The sequence below is a fragment of the Alosa alosa genome, chromosome 3 (genome assembly GCF_017589495.1).
Source record: "Alosa alosa isolate M-15738 ecotype Scorff River chromosome 3, AALO_Geno_1.1, whole genome shotgun sequence".
Lineage (NCBI taxonomy): Eukaryota > Metazoa > Chordata > Actinopteri > Clupeiformes > Clupeidae > Alosa > Alosa alosa.
Genome location: NC_063191.1, coordinates 18,016,899 through 18,036,091, shown reverse-complemented (window position 1 = coordinate 18,036,091; position 19,193 = coordinate 18,016,899). Strand labels below are relative to the sequence as shown.

General features: G+C 48.0%; 1 protein-coding gene across 1 annotated transcript in view; it reads right to left on the bottom strand.

Moving 5' to 3' along the window:
- kalrna (kalirin RhoGEF kinase a) overlaps positions 1-18,948 on the bottom strand; it is a 148,391-nt gene extending 129,443 nt beyond the window's left edge. The window contains 1 exon segment of the mRNA XM_048238600.1: positions 18,236-18,948. Coding sequence (XP_048094557.1) covers positions 18,236-18,302 — 67 coding nt within the window. The 5' untranslated portion in view covers positions 18,303-18,948.
- Positions 18,949-19,193: the final 245 nt, after the last annotated feature.

Genomic DNA, 19,193 nt, shown 5'->3' with positions numbered 1-19,193 from the left:
GTACTGTACGCAGCCCTGAACCTGACCGAGATTAAGAGTAATAAGCTGCGAAATACACATTGGATGAGTACGAGGGAGCCCCTGCTCTCGTTCAGACAGCTTTGCATAGCGGTTGACATTTTGCATAACTTCCCTAGAGAGCCGGAAAGGTCATATTCCCGAATCCTGTACTGAGCAGACACACACACACACACACAGACAAGACACACACATACATACACGCACGTACACACGCACGCACACACACACATACACACACAGGCCCTCACAGAATCTCATGGTTATCCTCCCTCGCACATTAAGCGTTTCACCTCACAACTGTCTCTGGAGATGCCGGGGAGAGTTCAGGGGAGGAAAAACAAACTATGCCGTGCTGGGCGAATCATCCTCCATATTTAGCAGCACACGGCGGAACCCCGATGATTTACGCACGCTTCACTTCACTTCACGGCCGTCCCCCTCACACTCACGTCAGGGGTCAGTCCCTCGGCTCTCTCCGTCCAGTGATATCATCACGCAGCAGTCGTTGCGGACGGCTCTCGCTTGTCACGTCTGCCTGTGGACATGGCGGCAGGAAATGGCAGGTGGGACCCCTGGTTCCAGAGCTGAATCTCAGCAGCAGCTGCCCCACTCACCCCATGACCCCAGCCATATCCGCCCGAGGGTCATTTTTCTCGGGCCAGACGTGTACGGGTGAGAGTCCGGGTGAAAGGGGCTCCTCACACGACAACATACTTCATGCCGAGACAGACTGGGGGTCAGTCAGCTCGTTAACTCACTCACAAAGAGACTTATGAGGAGCAGAGGGGAGGGGTGGGCACAAAACCTGACATTCTCATTTGTTTACAAAATACATCTGTGTAAATAAATATGCATAAGAGCATACCAAATGCTTGCATGAAAGAGTATTAGCATTTCTCCGCAAACAGTGAAGTAACTGAAACGCTTTCCTTGGCTGATGCGACCAAAACTAATTACATTTTAGACATCTGTATTTATTTATGAAACTGAGCCACAAACACATGGAAGAAATTCTGCACATCACACGTCCACTCAGCCCATAGCAATATGACATTTGTGCAACATAGCTAGTCTGATTCCGAGCATGGCAGAGCTATGTCCACTCAGCCTCAACATAGACGTAACAGGAATAGACTGCATACAAATCATTCAGTCAGCAGATACCTCATTGTAGACGGAGCAAAACAAAATGTGTACTGTTCAGTGCGATGCAGTAGGCTACATAACACCAGACGTAGAGAAACTGCTCCTCCATTTCCACATCTGTCTGGCAGCCCCTTTGCATGGAGGAAGGGAGAGTGAAGTGTGTTGAGAGTGGTGAGTGAGCGGAGTTTGCTTAACTGGTCCAGACTGTGGGCATCTGTGTGTGTGTGTGTGTGTGTGTGTGTGTGTGTGTGTGTGTGTGTGTGTGTGTGTGTGTGTGTGTGTGTGTGTGTGTGTGTGTGTGTGGTTCCACCAGGCGACGCAGGGTCAAACCAGTTATAGGGAGCTGCTGGGCGACTGTCAAAGAGACCAAAGCTCCAAACCCTGCCTACTCAACAACCCGAGCCCATTTGAAGTGGAGCTGAGGGCTTTTCACCCAGATTTGCAACCGCACTGGACACCACTAACAGGCAGTGACCGACAGCACTTTGTAAAGCTGATCATCTCAAGCCATATGCAGCATCACTGGACACACAAAAAAATCGCTCTCTTTCCAAATTTAGATCGTTCCATGAGAATATCATTTGTTGGACGTAACTGGAGAATATCTGTGACATTCACGGAACAGGAGAAAGGTAAAAAAAAAGAATTCTCGTAACACAAAGATCCACTAATAGTCACAAAATCCCCGCCAACATCCAGGTCTCGGCTGATCTCTTTGGCCTCCTCTGAGGCATCACAACGGCACCAAAGTGCCTGTCTGCACTGTACATCCTGCACTTATCCTGTCACACTGTTGACCATAAAAGAGCAGGCCAGAGGGGCGGCCGGTGTCCAGAGACGGGCGAGCAGCCCAGCTGGAGAGACAGCTGGAGGCGAAGGCCGAGCAGCGTTAAAAATGGGACAGAGGTACGGGGGTCCCCACGCCATGACCTCACTGCTCCCAGCTGCTTCAGCCAGACAACTCACAACAACCAGGGGAGAGGAGAGGAGAGGAGACAAAAGTGAAGGAGAGGAATGGAAAGAAGATAACAGGAGAGAATAGACAAGCACAAAAGAGGAGAAGAAAAGAGAAGAGATGAAATGAGAAGAGCAGAGAAAAGAAAAGAAGAGAATGTTATCTATGCTCACAGTGCATCTGTAAATCTTCCTAGGTGTGTCAAGAATCATAGGTGACGTCAGTTACTGATGCATGTAGTGACAGACAGGGAGACATTAAATCAGACATTTTTATGGAGCATGGCTACGTCTTCTCTGTCACTTGAAACACATACAGTAAAGGAGTTGATGCCTTGCACCTTGGCTGGCCACATAAACACAGTGATTTCACTTTCTGAAGCTGTACATTTTTGTCTGTACACACATGTACATTGTATAAACAGAAAAATACAGATACAAATATGGCATCATACAACAAATACACAATCTCTGATGCGCTTTGATGACCTTTGAGAGACTGTGAACTAAGCTTTAGAGCAATGTTCTATATACATCTCCATACACATAACCAACCCCATACTGCTGCAGAATGGAATTTCTGTGCATACAGTTCTCTATGCATATGGCTCTCTACTGGAGCTTTGACCATTAATGACCGCTGAGAGCAGACACGCTGCTCTGGCCTGTCAGGCTACAAAGCAAACACACCCCTCACCAACACACACACACACACAGAGACACAGAGAGAGAGAGAGAGAGAGAGAGAGAGACACACACACACATACACACACACACACACACACACACACACACACACACACACACACACACACATACACATACACATACACATACACACACAGACACACACACACATACAGTACACACACACATACACACAGACACACACACACACACACACACAGACACAAACACACACACACACAACACACACACACACACATCCCCTTCAGCACCTCCATCTCTTATGACTTTAGCCCAGCAGGAGAGAGAGGATGGAGGGTGGGGGGGTTTGTGGGGTGGAGGGTTGACGAGGGATGGCTGTTGCACCTTCAAACAGCACAAAATGACCAATGGGGTCTCCCACCTCTCTCCGCTCTGCTTCAAGGAACGCTTGCTGCCCCTTATAGCTTCCATTGCTGTGATCTATTAGTCTGATACCTGGCGTGAAATATTAGAGGCTCTGGTCGACTGAGGCTCCCCTCTGCAAGGAATCCTAGGAATCAAAGCGGCTAATGGAGTTCCACAGGACATCGCTGGGAGTCAGGGAGGTGGCCTGAGGCCCTCCACAGCCCGGCTCATTGGGGCTCAATGAAAATTCCATCATTTCATCAGTAACCCATTCGGGAGGCGAGCTTGCTACTATTTCACATCATCTTTCCAGCAATTTCCCCTCCCCCCCACCAACCCCCAACCCACCCCTCCAGTGGCATCCAGGGGTCATTCCAGTGAGACATCTGGCTGCAATCAGCGGCCTGAAGCATGCTGGGAAAGATTTCTCCAGCCAGAGTGACTAATTTCATCATCTGAACCATTTTGATGAAATAGATGACATATGCAGTCCTTAGGATTTTCATAAATGCGCAACAAATGCACAAACCATTGAAGCCAGGCCAGGGCTTGTCAGAGGCCTCATAAGTCACACAAGGGGCCCTGGCATGTCGGCGTCTCTGGTTCTGTGCTAACAGGCACCTCCAGCGTTTCGCACTTAATTAGCGAGAATTTTTGAACAGTTGTTGAGGAGTTTTGAGAAGTCAACATGGATGCAGCAGTGCTTCTTCTTCTCCTCCTCCAATTCTTTTCTCCTCCAAAAACAAGCTCTCATCTTTTCAAAGACACCCTGTGTCATGTGAACCTTCAGTATGCCAAACAGTATTAACAAAAATAATATATCTGTCTATCTTCGAATTAGCGTTATGCGATATCATTCCAAGAAAAACTCCTGGAGTAAGGACAGAGTCCAGGCAAGTGTGAGGCATGATGATTAGGCTCACTTCTGCACAGAGTTGTAACTAACCAGCTATTTCTGGGAGCATTCCCCCTGAGTTCACATAGTGTACATTTTTTGGTAATTGACTTAGAGTGAGAAACTTCATCCATTGTTTCCATTGCCGTAACCATGTTCTTTTTTCCCCGCAGTGAAGTAAAACACGCGACACGGCTGCAGTTAATAAATCAAATAAGGCAGTTGTTTACAGAGGACACACCTTAACGGCCAGGGACCAAAGTAAACAGCTTAATGAAACTGTACACTCCAACGCAGAGGAGCCAACACAGGAAATACATAAAGACTTGCAGGTTCTGCGTAAAATGTGCAAAGTCTTTTCTGCATCCTTAGCCATCAAACAAACACTTGGGAAAGAACATCACAGTCACAGGACTGGTATTTCTTGTGGTTAAACATCTCTCTCTCTTCCTCACTCTTTCTCTCTTTGATATTCCCAACATTCTTTAGAAACACAAAACACATTCAGTCCTGCCTTTCTACAGGATTGTCCATGTCTACCTATGTAGTGTGTAGTAGTACAGTATGTGTTGTGCTCCATGAATATCCCCCATCTCTCCCTATCCGCCTCTACCCCACTGACAGAGGGAACTAATATGGTTCACCCTATCCGCCTCTACCCCCTATCCGCCTCTACCCCATTGATAGAGGGAACTAATATGGTTCCCCCTATCCGCCTCTACCCCACTGATAGAGGGGAACTAATTCCATTAACCCTACAGCCCAGTCTCCTCCTCCCACCCAGCCCCTCGCAGGGACCGAGCTGATTGCCTGCACCGGATGATGTCACTCCAGGCTCTCTGCAGCCTGACTCAGCAGAGCCCAGCTGGGCAGGACCCTGAGGCACAAAGGGAGAGGAGAGGAAAAGGACTGTTTGGTACCAAGGAGGAGCCACGCCAGACCATTTGGATGCCGTCTGTTCGCCTGGCTTTAAGCGGGCATTAAGTAAAATCGAGATTGATCTGGGGAGAAAGCGACAGTGCGGCGTGAGGTGAATATCAATGGCGCGGGACAGATCTCTTCTTCTCTGTCCTGTAAATCCACTTAAGACACAGCAACCCCCCCCACCCACACACACACACACACACACACACACACACCACTCTCTTCTGTTTTTGGACAGAACCCAAATCATCTAGCCCATTCAGCTCAGGCCTTTACTAGGATTCATGGCTGGGAGCAAAACAACAAGCACAAAACAACAAGCAGCAGGTGAAAAAAAAAGCCTGCACCGTCTGTCATTTTAGGGCCAGGGCATAGTTGTGTGTGTGTGTGTGTGTGTTTGTGTGTGTGTGTGTGTGTGTGTGTGTGTGTGTGTGTGTGTGTGTGTGTGTACGCACGGAAGGTTAAAAATACCACGAAAATGCTGGAAAATCACATTCGCTTCTCGACGCGCACCACACATCTGTGGTGGAGAGGATCAGCTCTGGAAATGAACCCCCCATACCAGGAGCCAGCCCTGCCTGCCTGCACAGACAGCAGCCCAGTCGGAGGAGGCTTCTACGCCAGCCGTCTAAAAATAGACACAATACATCTGCTGTTGGTGGTAATGCCTTGCTTCATTCGCAGTGGAGGAAAACAGACCCTCTCTCCCCTCCTGCAGAGCTGCTGGTTACACCATCACAACTCACATCCCTCAAGGAAAACTCATTAAACTGAATTGAACTAATAGACCCGACCGGGGTCCAAGATTCTCGGTCAACCCCCTAACCCAGCACGATCCCTACAGGGCACATACTGTACATGTTCATTCTTAAATAAGACAGTCAAATTACAGTTCATGTCAGCAACAATAACCTTCCCCCCAAAAGGAATCTACTGCAAACAGTCACATTCATTTTGTATTAGAATGGAACAAGGGCTAAACACATCCTCAAGTCGTAATTGTGTTTTATGGCTGCATCCAAACAAAGGCAGTTAAGATGACTTACTTAGGAGAGTTACGCCATGGCTGTTTAAGAGGCCCTGTCTAAATCCTTGGCTGTAATGCCGCTCAGGACTTGGGGCCGTTTAACTCAATCCTACCTGAGCACAGCAGCTACCTGCAAGGGACACAGTCACTTCCTGCACACAGTAGGGCTCCGTTGTGTTGCCAGCAGAAAGTCACACAATGCGCAGGGCTAATCCCAAGCATAAGCTGGTATTTAATGGCATTTGATTTTAATATGCTCAACTCGCTGGCTTAGGTTTAGGAACAGGGAAGGTGCTGCTCAGAATTTAATGTATATGTTATTTGCTTAATACTGAAAGCAGGAAATGTTGGGGCTATTACTGACCCCCCTGGACAAGTGTGCACAATACATATTATAAACCTAATCAGCACAATGCACTTTTCAGAGCACTATTAATGCTCTGCAGGTCGTGACCTTTACAATCCACAGTACCCCTTAATCCACAATGGTACATGAACAGTATTCAGCATTCTGATTTATGACTGCAGGTATTTCAGAAACACTTCAGGTATGTCTGGTCTAACAGGAGAAAAGCATGGAGAGAAGCTATAATTAAAACACATAATTAATCCATCACTGACACAAACATAATAATAATAATAGTAATAATAATAATAATAATGCTAGTATCGCAACACAATGTTATCACAATTGATTAATGAACTGGCTCCAACAGAGTCATAACATACTGAGAGAATGTTCCCTACAGTGCATAAATACCCTCCACAAAAATCTCAAACTGTGTGTGCTGCGAAGGATTGCAGCGCTGTGCTAGCAAGAGTAGGCTAATGAGGCTGCCTGCCTTCTCCCAGCTTAAAGGCCATTAGTAAACTTTTCCTCTTTGTTCTATTAATACAGGCCACAGGGACAGCGCTTGCAAAGATCTGTTTAGTCAATTGTAGCCCAATTCTGCAGAGCACTTTTCCTTGTGTGCTCTTGCCCCCACATCCACCATGACAGTGCAGGAATGACGACATGGAGACCAGGCATATGAGAAAATGAGCTTTAATTGCTATTGACATCTGTTTTTTTGCACACACACACACACACACACATACACTCAGCAAAAAAAAGAAAAAGGCACGCGGTGTCTCAAAAGAGGCCTTTCATTCATATTCAAAGAGCACTGTAAAACCCATAAGCGAATTGAAGTTATGAAATCCATTATTTCCTTCCCAATTAAGGAAGGGGGGGTGGTTGAGGAGGAAAATGTCGATTGGCCGACCACTTTGCCAAGACAGTGCGCGACTTCTTGTGAGTCGCTGCCAGATGACACAGACACTGCGTGCCCGTCTGAACTGAGCGTCTGGCGGATCTCCATCTGTGGTGAAGTAAATAGGATTGCTTTTCCTACTGTCTCTGCGACGAAGTATGATGGAGGGGAAAGAGAGAAGAGTTTTTAACATCCGCGGTGGAGAAGCGGAGCTTTCCAAGCATCCAGGGCAAACATGCCAGCCCGGCACAGCCGTCTAAACCGCCGTATGCAACACCCACAAGACTCCGCACAGAAGCGAGCTCCTCTCTCTCTCCTTCTCTCTCTCTCTCTCTCCTTCTCTCTCTCTCTCTCTTTCTGCCCCTGCCGACGGGAGTCTAAGAAAACCTCCACCATTATGATGCACTAAAACGCACATACTTGAGAATAACGGTTCTTGACCGTTGACTTCTCCCCCTTGCACACTGTGGAAATAAACTCAACGGTATGGAAAAAAATGCACAGCCCGACACCTCGCTGGCTATGCAAGCGCCATATTTCACTGCTCCCCAGGGGATCAGAGATTCCTGGGTGTTGGAGCCCAAAAGCAGTAAAATACACCACATTCACCACATTCTGGAAGAAGGAGATTTCCATGCTTTACGGTGTGCTATGTGCGCACTTCCCTGCCACAGAGAAAGTATGAAATCTGTTCTTTAAGGCTCCAAAGTGTTTACTACTAGTATGTTGGGCCTTTGCTCTGAAGTAGCATGTGGATTGTGCACAGTGCCGTTGTAAGCAAACACACAGTTCCAAATGTGTGGGCTAGCTTGTTGCTAAGGCCCAGCTGCAGTTTTCTCTGCTGCTGAAGTCTGCAAACTGAATCCTGACATGAGATTAAGGCAATGCTGTTACAATCCTATACACACATTTCATTCAAAGCTTACTAATGCTTCAGTACAGCATACTAATGGCTGCTTTGTTGTTTTGTTGTATTAATGGTTCTACGATACGATCATAATGGCCCTGTTGTATTCTAAATGTTTTGGTCACTCTTATAAAGAATTACAAACAACTTGCGTTTCTAGCCAGCTACTAATTTATAACGCCCAGAGGCTGAGTCGGAGTCTCGAGCCCATGCTGAAAGCTGGGTCTGGAACCTCTTTGATCCTGTTAACTCTGCGCTGATCAGCCTGGGAGGACTTTGGCTTGGCCTTCCACTCGCTTTATTGAGAACTTTTTTCCTTCCTCCTCCTCCTTTTCTTCTCCTTCACTTTTTTTCTTTTTTTTTTTTCTTAAATCGCACGGTTAGTTTATACTGGCAGTGCAGCTGCGGTGCTCCGGTGCCAACTCTCCCAGTGCGTTCATTAGTCCAGCAGCTGTGTTGTACGCCGGGAGAACTCAACCAGTACGGCGCTCTCGCCGTGGCATTATACACAGCAATCTCGCCTCGTCTTTTTTAAAACTTCACACGTTGCCGGATGACACGCTATTCGCACATCTGATTTTGCCCGACCCGCGGACCTAACCTTGCTCTGAGTGCTGAGAGAGAGAGAGAGAGAGAGAGAGAGAGAGAGAAAGAAAGAGAGTGAGTGAGAGTAAGACAGAGAGAGAGAGAGTGAGAGAAAAAAAGTGAGTGAGAGGGCTTGAGTGCTGGAACGAGTCTCTGCTCAGACCTACAGCACATCCATCTTAACTCAGTTAAGTTGCCGTCTTCCTCTTGGCCAGCTATTACTGGCACCAGAGCCGGCACCAGGCCCATTGTCTGTGAAGGCATGTTTTCCTTTTGCCAGGCACCAGGCCCATTGTCTGTGAAGGCATGTTTTCCTTTTGCCAGGCAAAGCCCCCAAAAGTCTTTTTCTCATGGCTTCGATGAGCAGGTCTCTCTCTCTTAGACTGAATGGCTTTTCCAGATGTTCCTAGTAATCTCTAATATATTGGTGTTATAGCTCCAGTGTGCTGAACTTGGCAGTGTGGGCTTGTGGGGGTCCTCCGGTAATCCCTGAGTGTGTGTAACTCTACCCTCCAGACATACACCCAGCGATATTATTAAAGCCCACCTCAAACACATCCCAGTGTTTTATGGTGCCCTGCGAAGAGGACAAGTAATTCAGAGCATGCGGCACACATAAGTTAACCTGCTAACAGCACCTGAATGTCTCATTCAAGGGACTCATTTAGCGCAGTCATTCCTGCTGAACTAAGTCAATGACCCTTGTCGTCGACAGAGTTGGATAAACTTTTTCGGCGCTGCAGTAAAAAGACACCCTTTTGGGACGAGCGCCTTGAGTTTGTGCGCTCACTGCGAAAACATGCACGCGGCCCCCCGAAAATAAGCCGATTGAAACGTAATGCTGTGGGAGCCTCGGCCCTGGGCCGGCAACAACAGCAAACAAAACGGCTAAATCTACACCAGACACACTGGAGTTTCTGTGCGCTGGCGTTTCCTTGGGCCGAGCTCAAACACAGGCTGTTTATACGCGCGGTGTGGTGTGGAGAGCAGCGCCAGGAGAATTCTGTCCTCGTCCTACATGCTAATAAAACACAACACAGACCCTGCAGAGAGAAAGTCGCATATCAATGAGAACCCCACCACCACCACCACCACCACCAACAGCAGCACCCTCCCCTTTCGTCCTCCCGGTCGGCTTTTCAGCAACCTCCCCCTTTTCAAATGGAGACCAGCGCTGGAGTCTGGCATTTGCTTTGCCCCCCCCCCCTCCTTCATTTACACACACAGATGCATTCACTCTCTTTCTCACACACACACACAAACACACACACACTCTCTCTCACACACACACACACACAAACACACACCCCTTCCTCCTCTTCCTCCAGGCATCACACAAACACACACACACACACACACACACACACAGTAGTGCCAGGGTTGTTTTACATTAAAAAACACAGCCAGGGTCAACGCGGAGAGGTTGCCGCAATTAATAATGGCTGCAGTCAGCGGGGCTTTCATCGTAATCATGTTTCAGACGGCCAGCCCTTCCAGGAGTCATCAGCCGGACTCCGGCCAGGCCAAAAAACACAGGGGCCTGAGTTGCGGAGCGGTCCGGCCCGCTGGCACAGTGAATGACCCGCCTACTGCAGCCCGCAGCCCGCCACTAGGCTTGAGAAGCTGCTCCAACGCCAAGCGTGTTTGCCTCGCAAGGAGGAGGAGCGAGAAAGAGAGAGTGGCGGTCATAAATCTCGGAAACGTCATGGCGCTGCCGGCAGAGGGAAGGGAGAAAAAAAGCAATCACATAAGCAATCGCATAAAGGGAATTTCAGAGCGCAGACTAGGGGGGTGATGAAAGTGTCATTTCTGCTTTTTCCACGATTGAAATGATCCTCGCTATTTGTCTGGCGGAAAGGACACGGTAATCCATAGGTTTAGATGTGCACTGACATAAGAGTGGCACCCGTGTCATACACAAACATGTTAAGTCGGGCAGTCCATCACACAGAATCCTTACATAGGGATGTTTTACATTGACTCAACATGGAGGAACAGCGCAGAAAAAAAACGAGCCAACTGAGCACTGACACCTCTTAGCATTGGTGTACTTTTCACGGTCCATTTCGCTCTCCTCTCCTGTTCTCGCCTGCCTCAGACCCAGTGAAATACGGTGCTCAGAAAGCATTAGACAAGCAGCTTTCCTTTCCTTCGACAGTGTCGGCCTCTTCTCCTCATTTGGCTTAGGCCAGTGCTTTTTCTGGCCACGTTGACACCAGACCAATCTTGTGGGCAGCATGCTGAACGCAGCACTCTCTCTCTCTCTCTCTCTCTGTCTCTCTCTCCTCCCCTGCCAAGCTGCACTTTCTAACTGGCCATTTGCAAATACAGCCCTGGGTATCGAATCTCGCTTGTTTATTTTTACAGTTTTAGGATTTCGCCCAGCAATCTGGGTGAAAAGTTGCCCGTTGTGTTGTTATATCCGTACGTCACATGGATTGTCTGCGTCATGGCATTTTTGTTTTGGACAGAACCGAGCACCAGGAGGCATGAGACTTCGCGATTTTCACATAAAATCCCAGATGGAAACCTCAAAGAGCAAGATACAAACATAAATATTTAAACAAATATATAAATAACCAAATGCAAGCACAACACGGCAAAGAGTCGGAATCTGAAGTTCACAATACTGATTGATGATATGCCCTGTAACTGCAAATGCCTGGACAGTGCATGAAACAAAAGCCTCCCCATTCCCTGGCGGCCTGTGAACCGCTCTGGTCAGACTGACTCCAGCCTTCAGTCTGCTGTCTCTCAGTCAGACGGAGCGAGTGGAGGAATCCAGGGATCCAGTTGACAGGCCGGAGCGGAACAGCAGATTAAGTATTCATGAGCACTCTCCTGTTCCATCTCATGTGACCTTGTGCCAGCCTCTGAGTCACTCCTGCTGCCACTGCCCTGCTGAGAGCCGTGGCGTAGGGGAGGGGAGGGCACTCAACGGGCCGACCAGGAAGAGGACCCATCATGCCTCACTCCCTCCCTTTCTCTCTATCTTTCAGCCATTCTCCCTTTCTTTATCTGTCTCTCTCTCTCCCTCCCTCTCTCTCTTTCTCTCTCTCTCCCTCTCTCTCTTGCTCACCCCTACTGCTGATGGAAAATAATAAAAGCGGAGACTCATAAGCTTCGATTGAAACTATTTCAACATCCAATTTAATTTTCTCTACTTCCATATCATGGCTATTTCGCTGCTTCTGCCTCCTGCCAGGAACAGATGAAGCTGAATGAGACGCTTCTCTTCTGAAACCTGAGCCACCCCTCTCCTCTCCTCCCCTCTCTCTTCTCTTCTCTTCTCCTCTCCGCTTCTCTCCTCTCCTCCCCTCTCTCTTCTCTTCTCCTCCCCTCTCTCTTCTCCTCTCCTCCCCTCTCTCTTCTCTTCTCTTCTCCGCTTCTCTTCTCTCCACTCCTCTTCTCTCCTCATCTCTCCTCTCTTCTCCTTTCTGCTCCTCTGCTCTCCTCATCTCTCTCGTTTCCTCTCCTTTCCTCGCCGGGAGCTTGAGTTCCTGCCCCGAGCTCCTCGTCCCAGTCTCAGGGAGTCCACACCGCAAAAGCCGTGTTACTCACACGGGTAGTCTTGGTGAGTGATAGCTACAGACCTTCCAGCCTCTCCCCTGGGGAGCCAGTGACAAATCCACAACAAAGCAATCAAGCCTGAAAAAAAAAGCCTGCTGAAAGTGAGCTCCTGTCCTGCCGGTAGCCAGCGGCCCCTCTCAGGACTCTCTGGAGGGCGTCGCTGTCGATTGGAAGGTAGTGTAGTAATCAGTGGGCAGATACGGGAACGACAGTGCAGCCCTGTGTGGGTGGGTGGGGGGTGAGGGGTGGCGGGGTCGGGGTCTTTATCGGGACGTCACTTGGGAGCCGTCCGCCTCCCATCATCCTCACATTAAAGCTGTGAGTGGCTAATTGGACTTTCACAGAGGGCCGCCACAGCGCTTGACCCCTCCGTAATTAGTTTACCACCGACTACCCGAGCAAGCCGGGCCAAACAGCCACGGCTGCTACATCACATTTGACAACCAATATGCCCAATAAAGGATTTTGGGGGGTGGAAATCAATGATTGTTATTCCTACACAAAAGGCCTAGAGAGCACAAACGATACAAAGACTGTGGTCAAATTTCCTCCCCAACAAACACCATCACATAAAATACATCATAGGACTAATTGCTGGCATAAAACAAATATGACATTTCCCTGAACCTCAAATCTCTTTAGATCCAATCAGATACAGAAAAACAAAGTCCTGTTTGGATTTAGACATGTAGACGCTTTCTATATTCAGGGAGAATACAGTGCAGTTATTACCATGCTGCTCTTTCTAGGCTTACAACAGAAGAGGATTCTTTCCATCAGCAATCACTGCAAAGGATTCGCTACATTAACTCGGGTGAAAAAAAGATGAAAAAAAAAAAGCCCACAGGATTTTATGGAGACACGTAATGGGTCTATCCATTCAAGATGAACACTTGAAACAGGAGTGGAGGGGCCAAGCAGGTGTTCTGGTTGGACTCTCATATTTTTTATTGTGCCTCACATTCAGTAGCCTGCCCATGAGTAAAGGTCTCTGCATTTATTTTAAACGGTCACCTGCAAGGTGCACTATATAACCACGATATATCTTTCACCACGTATGATGCCAGAAATATCCCAAGCAAGAGACGGGGATGAGGGACGATGTTTCATCTCCTGAAAATACTTATTGTGTGTCTGCAAAAGACCTCTCAAAACATTCTAGAAAATTTCACCAAAACAATACTTAACTTACATATGATTTGCCTGACAAATAAACAAGCCAACATGTACAATGAGAAGCCCTGTCTATCACACACTATTAGGATAAACACAGATGTCTTGCCTCGGGGGAGCGGGTCCCCTCAATTTCTCTAAAAGCCTCGTTTTTTTAAGGAATGGATCAGTTAATAAGATCTGACTCCATTACCCTCCTGGGCCAGCCTCTCCTTTCACTCAGCCCCCCACAGCATATGGTTACACACTCCACCGTCCGACCAGGGTGTGTGTGTGTGTGTGTGTGTGTGTGTGTGTGTTGGGGGTGCACATCCCCTTTTTCCTCTGTGATCCCAGTTCTCCTTCTCCCCCTCTCTCTCTCTCTGTCCACGTCAGATCATGACTCAATAATCCCCACAAATCTTCTCTCACTCTCCCTATTACCCTGGTGGTTTACGTCGGGCCAATTAGCCATCTGCCAGGCCTCTCCCCGCATTATAGCATGGTGCCGCTCCGCTCCGCGCAGACGCACGGCTAGCAGGGGCTACTGTTTGGCCTACTGCAGAGAGTGGGAGGGATACACAGGAAGAGAGAGTGAGCGAGAGAGACAGCCAGAGAGAGAGAGAAAGAGAGAAAGAGAGAGAGAAAGAGATAGAGAGAGAGAGACTGAGGAGAATTGGGAGGGCCCAGCACCAAGCTCATTGTTACGGCTGACAGTGGGGGCATCAGACCGCATTGTTCTTCCCCCCATGCTTCCGATCAAGCGTGGAGTGGAGCCGCCATTTATGAGCGTCCTTAGTGGGACCAAGAGGAGGAGGAGAAGGAGGAGGAGGAGACCCCCACTCTGACGCTGGAAGAAAGCCAAGGCCTGTATGAGACTGGAGCTGAGCTGAGCTGAACAGGCGCCTAAAAAAGGCATGAATGAATTCAGCTATTAGCACTTAAGGCTCTCTCAGACAGAGCCCATTAGCCCATCAGTACTATCAGAGATATGCCGTGGCCCAGCTTGAGCGCAGGTTCCAAGAGGACCTCAAATGAAATCTTTGCGGATCTGATTTTTATGCGATTGTTAAATGTGCTAAGAAAGGAGACCTCGGGGGGGAAATGGTTGACTCGCATTCATGCATCTGCTTAAATACTCCACTTGACACCAGGGACCTAATTACCCCGGGGCGTTTTCATGTAGGCCTTCATTACTGAAGGAAGTCATGTGACCAAATATGCAGCAGGCTCGGGGTCACAGTGTCATCTGCGGAGCCAAAACCCACAGCTGAGCTTTCCTCTTTCATCTTTTTTTAAAATGTGAGTAAAAAATGTGAGCATCTGGTTTGGTGCCTTTGTCTCATTTTGCCACTTTTTTGTGTCACTAAATTTCCCCTCTCTCTCTCCTACTCTCTCTTTTTCTTTACATTTTTTATTCTTTTTATGTCTTTTAAGAGTGGTTGGGTAAAGATAAATCACAAAAGCTTGTATGGCTTACCCCACAGGCCTTCAGACCGTGGCGTACAGAGAGACAGAGATAGCTAGAGAGAGAGAGAGAGAGAGAGAGAGAGAGAGAGACAGACAGACAGACAGAGAGAGAGAGAGAGAGAGAGAGAGAGAGAGAGAGAGAAAGCTGTCTGTCCTATCACATACTGAAGTGGAAAATGAAGGTCCTGGGGGCATGGGGGTCAGCCAGCTGCCCCTCACAGATTTCAGACTGTCACCACACTCCAAAGCACTCCGCGTCTGTGGCACCAACACACTCTCTGCACTTTAATTATGGATGAGCCCCATCACCACAGAATACCCACGGCTGAGCCACACAATGGTGGATGTGTTTCACCACCAGCAAAGACTTCGAGCTTTTACAAAAACGTTAAAGACGTATGCAACAACTTCATCAGGCTTCATTGTTCAATAAGTTAATCAGAGTGATAAAGGCCTGCTTCAGAAATGCTGGGAGACGGATGGGGTGGGGTGGGGTGGGGTGGGGTGGGGCGAGATAGAAATAGCCTGCTCAGATCCGGATGGTGTAGGTTGCACTCAGGGAGAGCTGAGTCTTGCTGGCTGAAAGGCTGGAGATGTGGATATTGATCCGTGGGGTGGGCTCTGCCAATCTCCTGGCCTTATTACCCGAGGCGATGATGGACCAGGCTCCACTAAAATACAGCTAGTTAAAAAAAATGAGGGCACACTAGGCCAAATTGCTTCCCCCTTGTAATTGCTTCGGCTCATATTTAACTTACAGCCCCCAGAACAAGGTAGACGCAGAGGTAGACAAAATGGGAGGGCTTTTGTTTTCTCTGATTACTTAGCCCACATAAAAGGCCGTGCTGGAGGGCAGGAGGCGGACCTGTGTCCTCATCCAGAGGAGCACACACCAAGAGGCTGGAGTCCGCTCCACAAAGCAGGGGTGAATCAAAGTTTGCGTTTGAGGTTAAGCTACCTCTGAGCTGTGAAGAAGCAGGCTTGGGGCGGGATGTATCCGGCGAGGGCTCCGGACATAAAACCCACTTTAGAGTCCTTTCAGGCTGGCCATTGTGAATGGATAGCTGCTCGCTCAGCCACATAATGTCTTTCTTCAGCCAGGCAAAACACCCACGGATGTTTGGTTTGGTGGTAGGATCAGGATCGGGGGGGGGGGGGGGGGGCTGGCTGGGCAGGAGCAGCTGAGGCCAGGGGAGATAGAGGTGGAGGTGGAGGGGTGGAGTAATGGAGGAGGCACAGCTCTCTCTCTCTCTCTCTCTCCTCTCCCTCTCTCCCCTATACCCACCCAGAGGGAAAGATCTGCCATGGCGGATCAGGCCCAGCCATCGATGACTGCGACCAGATGCGAGCAGATGTCCCCGTCTCCACTGCTGCTGCCGCCACGGCAAAGTCATGCTCCTCGCCACTGGCCTCGGCCCGAGAGCCGCCATCTGTGAGTCATTTCACGTTCGTCAGACGACCTTAAGCAAGAGGAGAGGAGAAGGTGGCAGCCGTGCTGTGGTTCCGAGGACAGACCCTGACACAAAAGACTGACTGTGTCTCTCTCTCCCGCTCTCCCGGCTCCTCTCCAAGCTCGTGTCCCACTTTGCTGCTATGCATATGCCCCAAAACCACAGATGCAGCCCCCCTATGTTCCCTGCTGCAGCCGGTGCCAATCGGCACTAGAAAAGATGCCCATACCCAGCCAAAGACTAGTTTTTATGCTAAGACAGCACTCTTTAGTATACAAACCCACCCTCGCAGCCCCCAAGACACAAACATTTCCTGACATTTCAGCATGACCCTAAAATGTAATGGAGGGATCATAAACAGCATCAGACAGAGAGAGAGAGAGAGAGAGAGAGAGAGAGAGAGAGAGAGAAGGAATGGAGGGCGAGGTGGATGAGAGGAGTGGGGCATGACTTCCTTTATCAGCACTTCCTCCAGGATCAAGTTGTAAAAGTGCGCTGCTATTTTGACGGGCGGTCGTAAACTGCTGAGGAGTGGATCTGGAGAGCAGGAGTGCAGTGAGGCGGGCGAGAGCCAGTGCCAGGGTGTGTCCTCACGCCGCACACTCAGAGTGCAGGACACACAGGCGCGGTGGCATGTGTCTGCTAGCATCCTAACCGACAGAGGCACTGCAGGAGTGCTGGTATCACATCACATGCATGTGCGGTCTGATTCTGAGGCTACATAATGTCCACTTCTGATAGGAGCCTTCAGATCAGTCCTAACAGGTGAATAGGCATTTTATTCAAGAAGACAATGAAACAAAGTCAATGTGTCTATGTGGGTGTTTGATATTAAGAGTCAAACTCATTCAAAATTCAAAACAATTAAACACCAGTGAACAGGCCAGCCATTCCACTGAATACAGACTACTATTCGACCCGATCCATAATTTACAAAGATCAAGTATATAGCTGAGCTCCTGTAAAACTGGTTAAGTCATTATGATGATTCCTTTGAAGCAATCATACAATGAATTTCTAGATGAAAGCATAACAGCATCCATTGACACTGAGGTTGTGTAGGAGGGGGAAGTCCATACTCTGAGTTGATTGTTCTCACACATTTCTAAATTGGCTTCACTTTGTGAGACCCAAGGTGGCCATAACCTCAGGCCAATTATAGTCTTTCCCCGAAGTTATATGTTTGGGATAGGGGAACGAGACAAACCAAATGTATGTGGTCTCTAACGTAGATGCTTTGTATTTCACACAAGACTGCATCATTGCTTTCTTGAACCCATAGTTTCATTTCCATTGTCGCAAAGTTCCTCTGTGGGTGAAATGTATCGACGTGGAACGACTGTATGCTATCCTTCAACTTTTTGTTTCTTCTACTAGAAGATATGAGAGTTGAAGCGTGAGCGTTTTCAGTAGAAATCCGTGTGACACAGCAGGCACAACTGTCAAACAAAAGCGATGTGCTACCCCAATGTAAGGATGCATTAGAGAGAGGTCAGATAGAGCTGGTAAGACCTTATTTCAAATAACTTGAGCTGCGTTTGGAGATGGAGAAAAGATGGGAGATATGCTGTCCAGTGTCGACATCAATTGGTCCATATGTTGTATAGTCTATCTGACGGTTTACTTTAGGATACATTGGGTATTAATTATGTGCTTGCGCTCACAGCAACACTCTCTTACAGCTCAGGGATCCCTCTCCGTTTACCAATACAGTGATAAAACCTAAACACATTACTATGATACGTCGAGCCTATCCAAATCCGCTTATTGAAAACTGGAGTAGAATTTGCCTAGTTACTATCTTACCTGTTTTGAAGAATGCATCCGTATCAGAGTCATTCGGTCCCTCCTCGGCAGCTTCTGCGGAATTCATCTTTTTCTCCTTGAGGTTGAGAACTAATCAGTAAAAAGAAATATATCCAGTGAATAGTGTTGAAGCTGAAAAAAGATCAGTGCATGGGCATCTCCATGTTCTTGAGTTCTTGGTCGTGGCCGTTCCGTTCTCCAGTCCTGGCTCTACGTCTTCTGGTGCCCCCTACAATGAACAGCGCCGTGTTTCGGTCTATTGTTTCGAATCCAGCCTCCCTCAGCAGCTCCGGCGCCACAATAGGACCATCAGCGCATGTGACACAGAAGATGCCGTTTAGAGGCTCCGAATTAAGATAGCATTTTACCTAGGCTAAATTGTAAGTTGGGACAACCGAGAAGAATAGGTGAATGAAATTAAAGAAAACCACCGGCATTTTGAATAATTAGCCAAGCTGAGTCTTGCGCTCGCTTGGTTGGATTCGAACGATTTCTTTAACAGTGAGTGATGTCACGAAATATGCATAATGTAAGGTTAAGTGGCTTTTCCTGGCCAATCTAAGATTTTTAACTCACGAAATCATCGTTTTTTAAAAAACTACCCGTTGTAGAAAATATACATAGTCTAACCACTGTTGAAAAATACAGTAAAGTTGTGAAAATAGGCTACGTTTGCACTGGCAGGGCGTATTTTCTTAACAATAGCAGAGATTCTCGGAGTGGGCGCCCTCCTTCCCTACTGAACCCACGCCCCCCTCAGTCACTACACAGAAGTTGTAGGCGCTGCTGCATTCACGGCTTGCACAGTTATTAAAATATGGGGCAGTTGGCTCACAAATAATATACATTTGTTATATAATCAATTTGTAATATATATATTACAAATTGATTATAAACATTTATTATATATTTATTATATAAATTATTAGGTTATTAAATTAGTAGCCTAGCTAATTGT